Here is a 15,621-nt window from a genome sequence, read left to right on the forward strand (position 1 = left end):
TGGGACAAACTTCTTGCCATTTGACTCATAGTGTCAAGGTTTGAAGGCCCCTTAAAAATTACTCCAATGCTCTTCAGACACCTTGGCCCCTCCCTTAGAGCCACTAAGACAAGACATCTCTTTTTCATTCCTAGGGTCCTGGTGTAAGCCCAGGTCATATAGATTTCATCATGCAAGGGTACCTGTCCCTCTAGTGGCATCACTGCCTCTCATTGTTGTGGCCTTTCTAGAGTCAGGAATCCACCCCTTTCTTCATCTCATCCTTGTAGGCTGAGTTCTGTTCATGGGAATGGTATCCACTAAGGCTCTGACCAGCCATATTACATGACTATTTACACGGGAAATGAGGCCACTTTCACCTAGTAGCACAGAGAGGCTCTATTTCCTCTGCTAATGTCCTTCCTTAGCTCCTATAGAAACTATTTATTGAGTAGTTACTATGTGCAAAGCCTTGTGCTAGGAGGTACTGGGAACAGAGAGTAACCAAGCTGGACTGTGGTAACTACCTCACAGAGTTTGTAGTCTAATGGGGCAGAAAGATAATAAAATGGGCAATAACCATGAGGAAGAACAGGGTGTAAGTCCCAGCTAGGTGTCAAGGGTCTGGAGATGCTTCCTACAAGGAGTGATCTCTAAGCTATGACAGATTAGCTTACTGTTCAGAAATATTCACTCCCCATGCATCCACGATCCTTGACTTGGGGCTTTATCATGTAACTCGCTTGGCCAATGGAATGTTAGTGGACGTGACTTAACCAAAAGATTAAAATGCACTTGCCCAAACAGTCTTCCTCTCTTGTGCCTCTGCCATCAATATGAGAAGAACATGTCCCAGCTAACCTGTGAGTACAAGGAGGTTGAGAGAGACCTATAGGCCTGCATCTTGAAGCAGAGTCTCCCAGCTGTGCCCAACCTCCATCAGCAGACCCATAGATGTGTGAGTGAGCCCCGCGGAGATAAACAGAGCTGTTGAGCCAATCTGCAGCCTGGAAGAGACCTCCCCCATGACTCATAGCATGGTTGATTATGGCTAGAGCTCTGACTATGAGGAAGTCCTAGAATGTGAAATAGGAGCTAGGTCATAACAAGTAATATAAGCAAAATAAAGGGGTTTATACTTTCCTCTAAAAGCAATGGGAAGCAATTTCAAAGGTTTAAGTAAGGGAATGACGTGATCAGATTTGATATTAGAATGATCACTTTGGCTCTATTGTGGAGCGTGGATTAGAAAGGATCAAGATTAAAGGTAGAGAGACGTGTTAGGTGGCTGGTGCAGAAATCCAGGAGGAAATCCTGGTGGCTTGGACTAGGGTAATGGCAACGGGGGTGACAAGAAGGGATTTGAGAGGGATGGAGGAGTCAATGTTGACTCTCCATGAGGCTCTGGGCCAAGAGTCTCTCAATTAGGATTTCTAAGTGTAAGTAGGGAGAGTATGACACAGGAACCATAATGGATATGCCCAGTGCCTTCAGAGGATGGGTGTGCTCACAAGCTTCCCTTGACTGGGTGGGACAAAGAGAATGACCAAACATTGCCCTCCCCCCGACCTGCACACTGCACACTCTTCCCCCACGTAAGACTTTGCACATGGTTCAAACTGAGCTTAAATATCACTTCCTCTATGAAGCCTTCTCTGATGCTTGCTCCACACCCCAGACAGATTGAATGTCTCCCTTCTCCATCCTCCCGTAGCATTTATGCTTATTAGGTTCCAGGAAGTGTTCCAAGTGTGTTATCCATAGGCAGGCATCAGCCCTTCCTGGGGCAGCTGGAACATGTATTTGGGGGCTTGCTTTCTTTACGTGATGAACCCCAAGATGCCTTACCTCGTGTGCCTGATGTGGGAGAGGATGAGGAGGAGCTGGGCCAGGCGCCGGTGCTGCTGCTGCAGAGTCAGGCCTGCTTTGGCCATCAGATGGATCAAGGTGTCTGTGATCTTGTCCAAGACACGGTGGATATGGTCCTTCTCTTCCAGAGAGTTCAGGGTGTTGGACAGAAATGTGTACACTCCTGAATGTGCAGAGAGAGAGTGAGAGAGAGAAGCTCAAAGAGGATGAGGTCTAGGAGACTAGGAGCGTGCATGGGACATAACACTGAGCCAGCATCTTTACCCTGCACAGCACTGGGGAAGTTTGAGACCCATTTGATCCAAGCAACTATGCAAAATTCCTAATCAATATACACATCTGGGAGAACTGAGAAACCCACGTGGCCTCCTGTGTGTGAGCCAATATCCAGGACTTGTCATCAAGATTCCCCGGAAAGGCACTGTTAGCCTCGGGGCCATAATGGTTACAGTTGCCCCCCCTTCTCTGACAGGTCTGACACCAACACAAACTATCCCATTAATGCTGACGACAACCCCATGAGAGAGGCATTATTGTTCCTTTTCACATGAAGAAACTGAAGGGCAGAGAGATGCATTAACCTTCTAAGATAACTCGACAGGACGGAGCAGAGCTGAGAATAAAGCCCAGCGTGCTGACTCCACATCTGGTCATCATCATGGAGGCTCTCGGGAGACACGCGACACACTTGGTGAGATGCGCAGAGAAAGTGAAAGTGACCTGCTAAGTGATTGACAGGTAATTTTTCCAGGTAGGATTTAATTTGCTGTTATGTTTCAGGTCAAGTTTAGTACTTTTCATCTTCAGCTGGAAGGTTTATGATGGGTGGGTATAGAGGACCTGGGAACTGCTTTTTTTCACGCCAGGCATGTTTTTTTCCCTCTTGCCTTTCTTCCGGTAATAGATCCTACTCCCTGGGCCATAAGTAGACTCAGGACCAAAACTAGACAATCAGGCCACTCTATTCTTCTAGACAGTATTAGCCCTGAACCAGATAATCAGAGCTTTTTCTGGGATTGTGTATAGAAGTTGTGAGACAGAAATTCTTTCCTCTAGGGTTGCTGAGCTGGGAGAATGAGAATATGGGACTTCTAAGTAGTGGCATCTTCCCAGCACATGGAGCTCCCGTCTGCAGAATGGAGCCGAGCAACAACAAGCAAAGATGATAGTTATAAGGGGTGGGGGGTGGGAGGAGGAGGGACGAGAAAAATCCTGGTTACCATCACAAGGTCCTGGTTCTTACATGTTTTCATTTGACTTTGGAGCTTCCATAGTATTCGTCCTAACACATGAATCCATAAATTCTCTTTTTGCTTAAGATACTGTGAGTTGGGTTTCTGTCACTCGAAACTGAAAGAATCCTGACTATTCCACCAAGTTGTGGGCTCAGCCCAAGGACCAGAGGAAGGTGGGTGATAAAGAAGTGGGAAGTCTTGAAAGCAAGAGGAGGGCTGATGGATCAGTCTTGACTTGGGACCACAAGGACGGATTTTCTATCAAGTAAACACTGCAGAAATAAGCCCCATTCTGCTCAATCATACCATCTTTCAGGGAGCAGATGAGGCAGTATTTTTCTCCAGATGACGTGTACTTAGCAACTTTTTTTTGGTCTTACCTCTGTTCAGACCACTGGTTCTCTCATAAATATATTTCTTCTCTCCCCCTCCCCGCTGTCCTCACTGGTACCTTCAAGTTAAGGCTCCCAAGTTTATCAGTCCCTGACTTTGTACCGGTAATGTGGTGATGAGTTATTGCTCACACAGCAGCCTGTAGGTTGGGAATGGGGAAAACACCTACACAGAGGAATTCATAGTAAACAGAGTTGTAATTGCCCAGAATGGAAAATGGCTAAGCCTTCAGACAAATACAACAACAACGACAAAACCAGAATGGTCAGGATCTTGGTTTACAAGCAGTTGAACAGAATAATGTAGCTTTTGGTACCCAGAGGCACTTCAAGCCAAAGGAAATAGAGCACAGAATGAGCAAGCAGCAGACAGGCAGTGGGATAAGAAAGAAATTGCTGGATTACTTCACTTATGTTCCAAGTGGGCTGCTGATAGAGAAAGAATGTGTCCATTAGACAAACGGGCAAATGTCCAGTGGCCTTGGGGTTGGCCTGGAGGGAACAGATGGCAGGGAAGGTGTGTGGTGGCTTGGGGTCAGAGGTGGCCACTGCTGAGTCTCCATGACCCTGCCTCTCATCACCCTCTATGTCATCACACACATTCTAGCCTCAGTCTCCCAGAGCCCTGCGTCTGGCTGGATATCCTGGGAAGCTGCCCAGGCCACAGAGCTGAGTTAATCCAACTTGGATGATGTGCTTTATACCAATTTCCTTTTTTGTTACCACCCAGGATGCTGGCCTCATTCACCAATAATCTCGGTCTTGTTCAAGGAAACCACAGACTCAAGGAGCAAACAGCTTCGATGTCCCTGCCTAGGAAGGTGCCATTGGTGCAGCTCTTGCTCCTCCTACCTGTATGCACAGGGTTAGAGAACGTGGTGCTAGAATCCCAGGCATCCCGAGGGCCAGCGTTGCCCTCTGCCCTTTCCAGTGGAGGTGAGAGCCTTGGCACTCAGATTCCAGGGTGCGACATCGTCTCTTGGGCTGCTGATGCCCTATCTCCTTGGACACGCATGCATACCTAGATCCCTCCCTTCAGCATCATCTCATTGAGCATCCACTGTGTGCACATACTACTTTATGTGATAAGGATTCCAAGCCTTCTTTTCTTTTAAGTGTTAATGTTTTAAGAGCAGATATTGCCTGTGGAGAAAGAATTTTCTTAGCACCGACTCTCGGGATGCAGGCCATTCTCCAAACAAGCCTGTTTTTCTAGTTCTGTCTTGGCATCAATACAGCTTATCATCTCATCCTTGTCAGCAGATGCTTCCTAGCTGTGCAAATATACTTAGAAATAAAAATACAGTCCTGTTGAAATGCCAATAATTGACAACAGCAGCCATCATCTTTTTGGGCTTTTCTGGCAAAACATGGTCCATGTTTGCTGCCTGTTGCCCCTAAGGGGCTGTTTGAGAGAAACAACAGAAATCCAAATTCCCAGGATGCGTCAGGTGCTCTGGTAAAAGCAAAACAGGGCTGCTGGCAATTTCCATATCCCAGGTGGTCTCTGCCACTCCGGACGGTGGCACCACTGTTCCCAGCAGCATGGAGCCAGCGATCAGACAGTGAGGGCCTTCAGAAACATTCTTGCAACAAGGCAGGCTTTTGCAACTCTCGAGGCTGCTCCAAATCCCGAAGATGGAAAAAAGCAATCTGTATGTCATTATCCAGTCTTGAAGTGTTGTTGGCAAATCTGAGCGTCTACGTATTCTGAATCTTGCAGCCAACAGTGGGAGATGTAGGAAGAGTCTGTGGAGCAATCTGGTGGAGCAAATCTGCATGGACACCCCCATATATAAGAGATCTTGATTCAATCTTTCTCACTCTATTGCTCTCACTGGTCCTTGATTCTACTCTCTCTCTCCTTCTCTCATTCTGCTTGAACATGCTCTCTTCCTTTTTTCTTTTTGCCTTCCAACGCCTCTCTACCCCCATCACTTTTCCAGATAAGGGAATCTTCTGAAAGCTGGGGGAATTGCAGTGCACATATGCACATGGCCATGCCCAAAAGGAAGCACTAGCACCACTAGGGGTCCCCAGCATGCCCTGCCATGGACCTCCACTGGGGGGCACATCTAACTGATCCTGGAGAAGTCAGGAATGCTGAGGCCCGAGGCTTACCAGATGCTGGAGGACAAATTCTTCAAACAAGGCCACATTTTTTTCTTTTCCAAAAGGAAGAATGTGACAGCAGGCCCTGGGAGAGTCCTTCAGGCTATGGCCGCTTGACCAAAAAAAAAAGAGAATGACTCAAAGGAAACAGATAGTGAAGAAAACTCCTTAAGTCCACAGCTGTAAGTGGTCTGCGCCAGAAAGCTGCCACTTAGCTGGGATAAAAAGGAACTTCTCTTTTTATCCTGTTCACTCAGTGATTTATTGGCAGATCAGCCTTTCAGGTTTTCTGCTGGGAACTGCTTCCACAACCAAAGAGCGTGTTTGCTCAGAAGTACCTTCGAGGCTGACAGTTTGTTGAGCGCCACGTTTGTTTTGTGCTTGACCTGTGACTGCTGTTCTTGGGGACAGTATTGTCCCTTGTGGGGTGTTTGGACAGCTTGTGGTTGCTATGGCCACTCAGTGGGAGAGGCTGTGCTGGGTGTCCTACAATGTACTGGACAGTCCCAAACAATGAAGGACTTTTTCTTTAACGTCCTACTGAACTAATCCTACTACAAATAAAACCTTGTAGTGAAAGTTTTGAAAAGCTTTTACAAGGCTGTACACAAAAAGTCCAGGATGTAAGTCGGCTGTGGAGAGGGAAGCTTAAATGAGATACGTTTTCTCAAAATTATTAAATAATTTATTCACTATATGCAGTCTGATAATTGAATGCATTATGTAAGGTTTCCAACTATGCACTTAGTTAAAATGATTTCAGAACAGTTGTACAGGTACCATAAAGCAACACAACTGGTTGCAAATACATAGAAGAGATGGAAGACTCTTCTAAGCAAAATTAAAATCAACTATTATAAAATAGTAGACATCAATGAAATATTGTGTTATTGCCTCCTATGTGTTTTTAAATAATTTTGTAGCATGATAAGAGATCTATTTTGTGAAAAGTACTTATTAAAATTATTTTGGGGTTCTTGTGTTCTGTCTTACACTGACACTGTCTCCAGAGGTTTCCAACACACTTCTTGATTGCCTCTTGTATGTATTGCTATTTCTTTTTCCAATCTGTCATCTCTTTTCCATTGTTTAGCCACAGGATATGGTCTCCAGGGTCTCTTTTTAAATGCTAGAGATTATATTTATTTGCCTTGAACGTAGTGGGCTATTAAGATAGGATATATATTTCTATTTACTTTGGTACTTCTTCATCCTGTATCATAAGAAAAGGAATTACTTTGAAAATACACTATAATAAAGTCGAGCTCATTTGCAAAATTATCCTACTTCCTCATTTATTTATTTTTTTTGCTTTGACAGTCTTTGGGTTTTCTTGGTATGTTATTACTAAATCAATTTAATTTATTTCTCCCTTCTTATCATTTATTAATAGGCCTTGGTTAGTTTTTAGTTTTCTTATTCAGATATTCACCTCTACCTCTGCTTTTTCATGCACTTGGGCTTCTTGTACAGAAAAGCTCTCAATTATCTTCTTATAGCCAAATATTCATTATAAATACATGTAAGCATTTTAGTACTTTATTATGTTTTCTACTGCAGTCAAGCGTGGGCATCTGCATTGAAATACATATTTTATTTTAAATTAGTTTAACATTATTTGTCCTTTATATGACAGTTACAAAATTAAACTGATTTAAAAAAAAATAACTAGAGGTATAGAAAAACTATTATCTATTTATTTCATTTTAGGATGCTCAAAGGGATATGTATGTTTTATTAGCCTGGTATTGTTTACAGGCAATTCTAAGAGATTTTCCTCTAGTTGGTGATTCTCAGACATGGCTGTCTCTCAGAATCGCCCATGGAGTTTCCCAAGATGCAGCTGCCCAGTTTCCACCTGCTGATTGGAAGCTGAGGGTAGAGCCCTGATATCTGTGTTTTTAAAAAACTCCTAATTGATGAGTCTGATGCACAGCTAGGCTTAAGAATCACATGATTACCATGGTTTCTTCACATTGTGGCCACTAAAATGTAAAATCTTGAAAACATGGACTGTATCTTCATGCTGTGAAAAGTGCCTGATCATGATGCAAACCAACTTTGAAGATGTCTTCTCCATGTATTTTCTTGCCCTGAGTGGTCCTCCACGCTTTTTTTTTTTTTCCTTTTGGCTGAGGAAGACTCTCCCTGAGCTAACGTCTATGCTGATCTTCCTCTATTTTGTATGTGGGTTGCTGCCACAGCATGGCCACTGATGAGTGGTGCAGGTCCACCCCCGGGAACCAAACTTGGGCCACTGAAGCACAGTGTGTTGAACTTAACCACTAAGCCATGGGGCTAGCCCCATTCATGTTTTTTTCCTCTTTCTAGCTGGCTGGTTAGAATGGAGATAACTCTTAGGGTGGCCTTGGAAGTCACCCAGTGAAGACTGCAGAATCTGCACCAGCTTGAGTCCCTGAATGACCACATGGAGGAGGGCTCTGACACTAACCTGTTTTTGCATTCAGCATTGTTAAGCAAACAAGAAATAAACCTTTATGTGTTTGAGCTGTTATACATTTCGGAGTCTATTTGTTAGAGAAGTTGTCCTCTCTAACACAAGATGAGTAGTATTTTATGGCTTACTGACTGAGGAAATGAATAAATTTGTATAACAATGGATACAGTCACAGGGAATTTTTGCATACCTCCTTTTTTGCCATTTTCTACATTTCTAAGGCCTTAGGTTGCATACTTTACTTAGGAGTTAGTTCTCTTCCCAAATCCAATATTGCCACATTTGGTTATAGAAACCATGATCTAGATTCTAGAACCACCTCATTATCCTCTGTCATGCTAACCATTCATTCTAAATACTAACATACAGTCATGTGCTGCATAACGATGTTTTGGTCAACAACGGACTGCATATACGACAGTGGTCCCATAAGATTAGTATCATACAGCCTACCTGTGTAGTAGGCTATACCATCTAGGTTTGTGTAAGTACACTCTATGGTGTTTGCAAAATGACAAAATCGCCTAACAATGCATTTGTCAGAACGTGTCCCCGTCGTTAAGCAAGGCGTGACTGTACTTCATAGCAACTGATAAAGTAAAGAACCAAGAGGCAAGCCCAGGACATCGGAACGTTTAGTTAGCTGTGGTTCAAAGACGCAGCTCCCAACATTACTAAGGATTTCAAAGAGATTGCTCTTTGCTGTGCAGGAACTGACTTCTCATTTCACAAGCTGAATGAAAGAGTATTGCTTTGAGCAATCTTTGTCCACAGATAGGAAACTTCCATCCTTCTACTGATGTGATTATTTACCTGCAAAGTGAAGAGCCCGTTCATAACCAATCCTTGAACAATGTTTACTGTTACACTAGTATTTGTAAGATCACATGCTCATCCAGGCCCTCTTCTAAGAGGTCTCAAAGTGTGAGGGATCACAGTGAAGAGAAGTGTTCTTGCCAGAACTCAACATGGGAACATGGTAGTCCTGTTCACTTGGCATCTTTATATACCCACAAGTGCCCTAACAGCAGAGAGGACTATGAAATCATATGCTAATGATTCAGTGACATTTATCAGTTTAGTATAATTTTTTAGTGAAATCTACTACATGTTCTAGAAGGTAAATACTTGGTACATCAGTGCATTCAAGCTGACTCAAAGGGCAAATCTCTTACTGATGATTTCAGATGGCGAAACTAATGAACTGCATCAATTGACTCGAGAAGAAATCTTAAATGTGCTCTCTTTTAAAAAATAATTTAAGTGAAAGCCATGTGTCTCACTATTATGTAAGAAATCACAGTTTTTCATTTTTGTAATAAATAGTATCCTAGCTTCATACCTTTTAGGATAAAGCCATTATAAATCTACATTTTGCTTAGGAGTTTTGTTAGTTATATCTGTAACATATTAAGAAACAGCCAGGGTTCTGATTTTCCTATTCCTCAAACAGTCAATTACTAGGTTTCTCAGGTCATAAAGAAGATGTTCTGAAGAGACATTTGATGGAAAATGTGCAGCCTGTTATTACAGAGGAGTTTGTTCACAAGTTTCCATGTGGAATTCCTAGTCCCAGTGAGTTGGCCTGGTCTCAGGAGGCCTTGAAGTTTTCATTTTTTTCCCAGAAAAGGCAGGCTAAAACAGCCTGGATGAATTCACTTCCCTGGACCTCACCTTTTCTTGCTTGGCATTTCAAGGACAATGGTGCAACAACACAGAGCAGGAAGCGGCTCTTACACACTGGGGCAGAGTGTCTTTTCCAAAGATGACCACAACAATATCTCCCATCAACATGCTTCTCTACAACGTGATCTTGGCTCTCTTTCCACGGGGAGGTGCAATGCAATCTATGCCCCTCCCTTGAGTCTGGCTGGAGCCATGACTTGCTTGTAATAAAAAAGATGGTCTGAAGTGATGCTGCGTGGCTCCTAAGAGGTTGTCATACAAGGCAATGCAGCTTCTGTGTTGTCAGCTGGGACACTTCTGGAGCCCTCGCTGCCTTCCAAGAGGTACAGTGCACCAAGCTGTGTAGGAGCCCAGGCTACGTGGAGAGACCAGAGATAAGCCTTCTGGTTGACAGTTCCAGCTGATGTCCCAGCCAACAACCGGCATCAATTGCCAGCATGTGAATAAAGACGCCTCAAGATGACTCCAGCCCACGACTATCAAATTACCCCTGGTTGGTGAGTCTCCCCATCTGAGGCCCCAGACACTGTGGAGAAGAGACAAGCCGTTCCTTCTGTGCCCTGTCCAAATTCAAGACCAGTAGAATCCAAACCTTTTGTTTTAGCTGTTAAGTTTTGGGATAATTGATTACGCAGCAGCAGTAAGCAGAATATACCTGGACATCTGCACCAGACACTTAGGGAGGAAAATGATCCAGAACAGGCAGGTTGTAGATTAGACTCCCGATCTGGTACATCATGAGACTTGAAATAGCATTTGAACACTTCCTGCTCCATATTATGAATTCTGTTGCCTACCAGCACCTTAGCGCAGCCCTTGACCTTCAATCTCGTTGGTGGATTGGCAGAGCTCATCCTATCAGTACTTTGTGCGTTTGACAATTTTCATAGGACGCTTTTAGCCCTAACCACCACCCAGCTGATTATGAAAACATACGATCTTCCGCTAACTGGCAACCCAAAATATCTGCTCTCTAGTCTCTCACTGGAGAATGAATCACTTTGAATTTGAATTGACAATCCTTATCAAGCACTGGTTGTGAGAAATAGACTTTGTAGAGATTTGCCTGAAGGAGAGTTTTTATGTTGAACAACTGCTCTGTTTTATTTTATTTTCATTAAAAGCCTGTGAACCTTCTAATGGAATGTGTTCTCCTCTTTGCTTTGGCCAAGCAAAGGGAATTTAGAGCCAAATGTGTTGCCATTCCTGGGAACTATACAGATGTACTTCTGTGTGCTAATCTGACTCCTGGATTTATTATTTTATTCATATTATTTTCCCTCTTTCCAGATTTTGACAATTACTGGTTTACTCCCTTTGCATCGTATAAAATTTAGTAAGCCGTTTCAAATCCTCTGTGGAACAGGCAATATATAAATAAAATAATGAAAAAGACATCCCTCCATCTTGTGCCAAGTCAAAAAACAGTGTTAATGTGAATACAAATGTTTATAAAACATCATTAAAAATGACATATGATCTAAGAATATACAGCTGGCCAAAATGCACATGTTCACGTCATCCTGAATGGAACAGCACTGTTTGGACACCCTGTGATGCTCAGCATCGGTCACTAATAAATGAAGGTAGCACCTTCTTGGTTCTGATTTACATGTTTATTTCCAGAACCACAAAGTTCCAGATACATCTCCCCCCTTTTTCCTAGACATAGAATTGAAATGGCTGTCAGTTCTCTCTGATTATTTTGGAAAAGATAACTAGGGTCAAAAATTACTATTTCAGAGAGATAAGTGAGAATGAAGATGGTACATATTCTTTAGGTCTATCAATCCCATCATTGCAAGCGAACACTACAGTGGATGAAAATTGTATTGAAAAAGTGTCACTTGACTATGACAGTTTATCTCATTTTTCCTTAAGGAAAGAAAGGTCATATTATATTGCAAAAAGGAGATATAGAATTCCAGAATTATGGATTTAGAAGAGGCCTTAAGTTCATCTAGTTCAGTGGTTTTCAAATCATTTTGAGAATCAAAACCCCTTAAAAAAATAAACCTCATGTGAAACCCTCACATATAAACTGGGTGAAGTCAAACTTCTCTGATTAAAACAGAGAAATGAGGGAGCCTATAGCCCACTCACTCAGCCTCTCCCACTTTACCCCATGTCCCTATCCTCTGGTGACTCAGAGGCTCCTTCTGGAACACAAGGCTTCAGCAGCAGAAGGTTTATTTATTTTATTTTTGTGAGGAAGATTAGCCCTGAGCTAACACCCATTGCCAATCCTCGTCTTTTTGCTGAGGAAGATTGGCCCTGGGCTAACATCTGTGCCCATCTTCCTCTACTTTATATGGGACACCGCCACAGCATGCCTTGATAAGTGGTGTGTCGGTCTGCACCCAGGATCCAAACCTGCGAACGCCAGGCTGCCAAAGCAGAGCACACAAACTTAACCACTATGCAACCAGTCCAGCCCCAGAAGAAGGTTTAAAAACCAGTGATCTCAAGAGAACGAGAAGACAAGCCACTGACTGGGAGAAAACATTTGCAAAAGACATATTTGATAAAGGACTGTTACACAAAATATACAAAGAACTCTTAAAAGGCAACAATAAGAGAACTAAAAACCTAATTAAAAAAAGGGCAAAACACCTGAATAGACACCTCACCAAAGAGGAAATATACAAATGGCAAACAAGCATATGAAAAGATGCTCCACATCATATTTCATTAAGGAACTGCAATTTAGAACAACAATGACATACCACTACATACCTATTAGAATGGCCAAAATCTGGAACACTGACAACATCAAATGCTGGCAAGGATATAGACAAACAGGAACTCTCATTCATCGCTAGTAGAAATGAAAAATGGTACAGCCACTTTGGAAGACAGTTTGGCAGATTCTAACAAAACTAAATATACTCTTACCATATAATCCAGCAATCATGCTCCTTGGTATTTACCCAAAGAAGCTGAAAATTTATGTCCACACAAAACCTACACATGGATGTTTATAGCACCATTATTCATAATTGCCAAAATTTGGAGGCAACCAAGATGTCCTACAGTTGGTGAATGGATAAATAAACTGTGGTACACCCAGACAATGGAATATTATTCAGTGCTAAAAAGAAGTGAGTTATCAAGCCATCAAACAACATGGAGGAATCTTAAATGCATATTACGAAGTGAAAGAAGCCCATCTGAAAAGGCTACATACTGTGTGATTCCAACTATATGATATTCTGGAAAAGGCAAACTATGGAGTGAAAAGATCAGCGGTTTTCAGGGATTAGGGAGGGGGGTGGGAGGTACGGGCAGAGCACAGAGGATTTTTAGGGCAGTGAAACTATTCTGTGTGATACTATAATGACGAACACATGTCATTACACATTTGTCAAAGCCCACAGAATGTACAACACCAAGAGTGACCCCTATTATGAACTATGGACTTTGGGTCATAATCATGTGTCAGTGTAGGTTCATTGATTATAACAAATGCACCACTCTGGTGTAGGATTTTGATAGTAGGAGAGGTTGTGCGTGTTTGGGGAGGAGGGAGGACATGAGAAACCTTTCACTCAGTTTTGCTGTGAACCTAAAATTGCTCTAAAAAATAAAGTTTATTAATAAATATATAAATAAATTTTAAAAAACTGATGTAAAAAAACAAAAAACCCTACTGATCCACTCCAATTATTTTAATCATTGGGAAACGGTGGCTCAGAGAAGTTAAGGAACCAGGGCTACTGGATGCTAGAGCTGGGAGGGGTTTCAGGCAGGGCAGCTAGGCTGGACTTGCCCGAGGTCACCCTGTCGGTAAATAAGTGGCAAAGCTGGAACTAGACTCAAATATCCCTCACTCCTGGCCCAGGGATCAAAAGCTACACAAAGAATTTCCTAACTTCAAGGTTTGTGAGAAACTAGAAATGACTGCCAATGGACTCGCCTCCAGAGAGATTTGAGAAAACTAATAATTTTCCTGGAATGATTTAGGAGCCATCGGGCTTTTCAAAACAGGGGGCAGGATGGTGTGGAGAAAGGATGGAGTGCCGGTGTCCACAGGCATCTTCCAAAAGTCTCTTTAATTAAGAAGTTTCACCAAAATGTTAACAATGATTACTTTTGTGTGGTGAAATTATGACTACTTGGGAAATTATTTTTCTTGGTGGCTTTTCGGTATTTTCCAAATTCTCTGCCTTCAGCACGTATGACTTTCATAATATGGTGGAGGAAAATGCTACTAAGAATACAAAATCGAAGTCCCTTTCATTCTTATTATTTCACTTTGTCAGTGCCCGGACCAATGAGAGGGAGACAGATCTGAGAATGGATATTCCAAGGAATAAAGAGCTTGCTGTAGGGGAATTACTTATCACTATTGTCACAATATTTCTATCATCCCTTAGGCTGTTCACATTTCTGAAACTCTTCAAGGCTTGTCAGTTCAGCAGTGAATAGAGCTAATAAATTTGTTACTAAAAACTTCTGAGCATAATTTTCTTAGCTGGAAATAACTCTGACATGTCATCAATAACCTGAGCTACATATCTGAGTGCAAAAAAAGATCAGCTTCAAAGATTGGCAATACATCGTCCCCAGAGGACTTGCAAGTTGGAATACGAAGAAAGCACAGCATTAAGCTTTTACTAGAAGGTGCTCTGTGTTTGGCTTTCACTGAAAGTTATGTTGTCTCTCGCAAGAAGAACATTTGTTATACCAAGAGAAAGAGCATATGCTTCACCTGTCGACATGAAAATGAATTTTACATTCAGGGTTTAATTCATGACTGTTGTTAAGGCCAATTTTAAAGAATAAACAAACTGCTCCTGCTAGTCCCCCCCTGACATTCATGCTTTGCCATCCTCAGAGCTGACTACTCTTCTGAGCTGGACCACAGAGCCCGGCATGTGTCTGCTCCCAGTGGCAAGAATCTGAAGACTAGACTACACTTGATCCTTGGGACCTCAGTGGGATTAAACAAGGCATTCTTTGAACCAGCAACTTCTTGGTCACCAGAGAAGGGCACGGATGCAGCAGTATTGGGGTCAGGCGGTAAGATGCATCTTCCAGCCTCACAATTGACTAGGAAAGGTCATGTCCATCACACAAAGCCCAAAACCCAGAGCAAATGAAATCACTGGAGGAACCAGGTTGTCGTTCCCTAGGTGAGTTTTCAAATAGAGGTGCACTTTCAGCCATTCAACACCTCGTCTTCCCTTTTTGTAAATATCACTTACAAAAATAAGTGGCAAAGGGACCAAAGGCAGCAGGTAAGACATAAAATGCCAACCCTTTGTGCACCCTGACTGCTTGGAATAAGAGCAGTTTACTAGCACAGTGTCTGTGCAAGCCACAAATCTTAAAATCAACATAACAAGTATCTGTATAGATGATAAAAGAAAACAAAGTTCTCTGAGATGATAATTTGCTTCAAAAGGGGTGAGCTTGGGATGTTTATAATATGACGTTTACAAGAGGACCTGTGTAGAAATTCCTGACTTTGGGTCTTTCGCAGCAGTGGGCAGTAGCTGGGAGATAGGAAGCTGTCTGCTCTCTCTGACTCCCCAGCAGTCTGCACCCACTTCTGTCTGCCACATTGCATGATAAGATTACATTTATGCAAAAGTGTAATTTGATTAAGGTTTCTGGAGGCAATATGTATCAAGAGTCTTAAAGATGTTTATACCATTTTACCTAGCAAAGTAGCCACTTCTAGAAACGTATCCAAAGTAATAATCAAAAGTGGGCAAAAGATATATTAAAAGAATGCAAAACAAGCATTATTTATAATACCAAAAAGGAGAAATCACTTCAGTGTTTAACAATATCAGGGTTCTTGAATAAATGATGTTATATCCTCATGAATGATTATGCAGCCATTTAAAATCTTATTTTTAAAGAAAGTACATGTATAAAATCC

The 15,621-nt window shown here is 42.3% G+C and overlaps 1 protein-coding gene across 2 annotated transcripts in view; it reads right to left on the minus strand.

Moving 5' to 3' along the window:
• ESR1 (estrogen receptor 1) overlaps positions 1 to 15,621 on the minus strand; it is a 253,330-nt gene that overhangs the window by 6,593 nt on the left and 231,116 nt on the right. The window contains exons 7-8 of one of the 2 annotated variants that reach the window (XM_058534134.1): positions 1,828 to 2,011; positions 667 to 840 (exon numbers count right to left, since the gene is read on the minus strand). In XM_058534134.1, the coding sequence (XP_058390117.1) occupies positions 738 to 840; positions 1,828 to 2,011 (287 nt within the window). In that variant the 3' untranslated portion in view covers positions 667 to 737. Of the gene's footprint in view, positions 1 to 666; positions 841 to 1,827; positions 2,012 to 15,621 lie in introns of those variants that run through there. The other variant, XM_058534133.1, reaches the window with a different exon arrangement.

This window comes from Diceros bicornis, chromosome 39 (assembly GCF_020826845.1).
Source record: "Diceros bicornis minor isolate mBicDic1 chromosome 39, mDicBic1.mat.cur, whole genome shotgun sequence".
Lineage (NCBI taxonomy): Eukaryota > Metazoa > Chordata > Mammalia > Perissodactyla > Rhinocerotidae > Diceros > Diceros bicornis.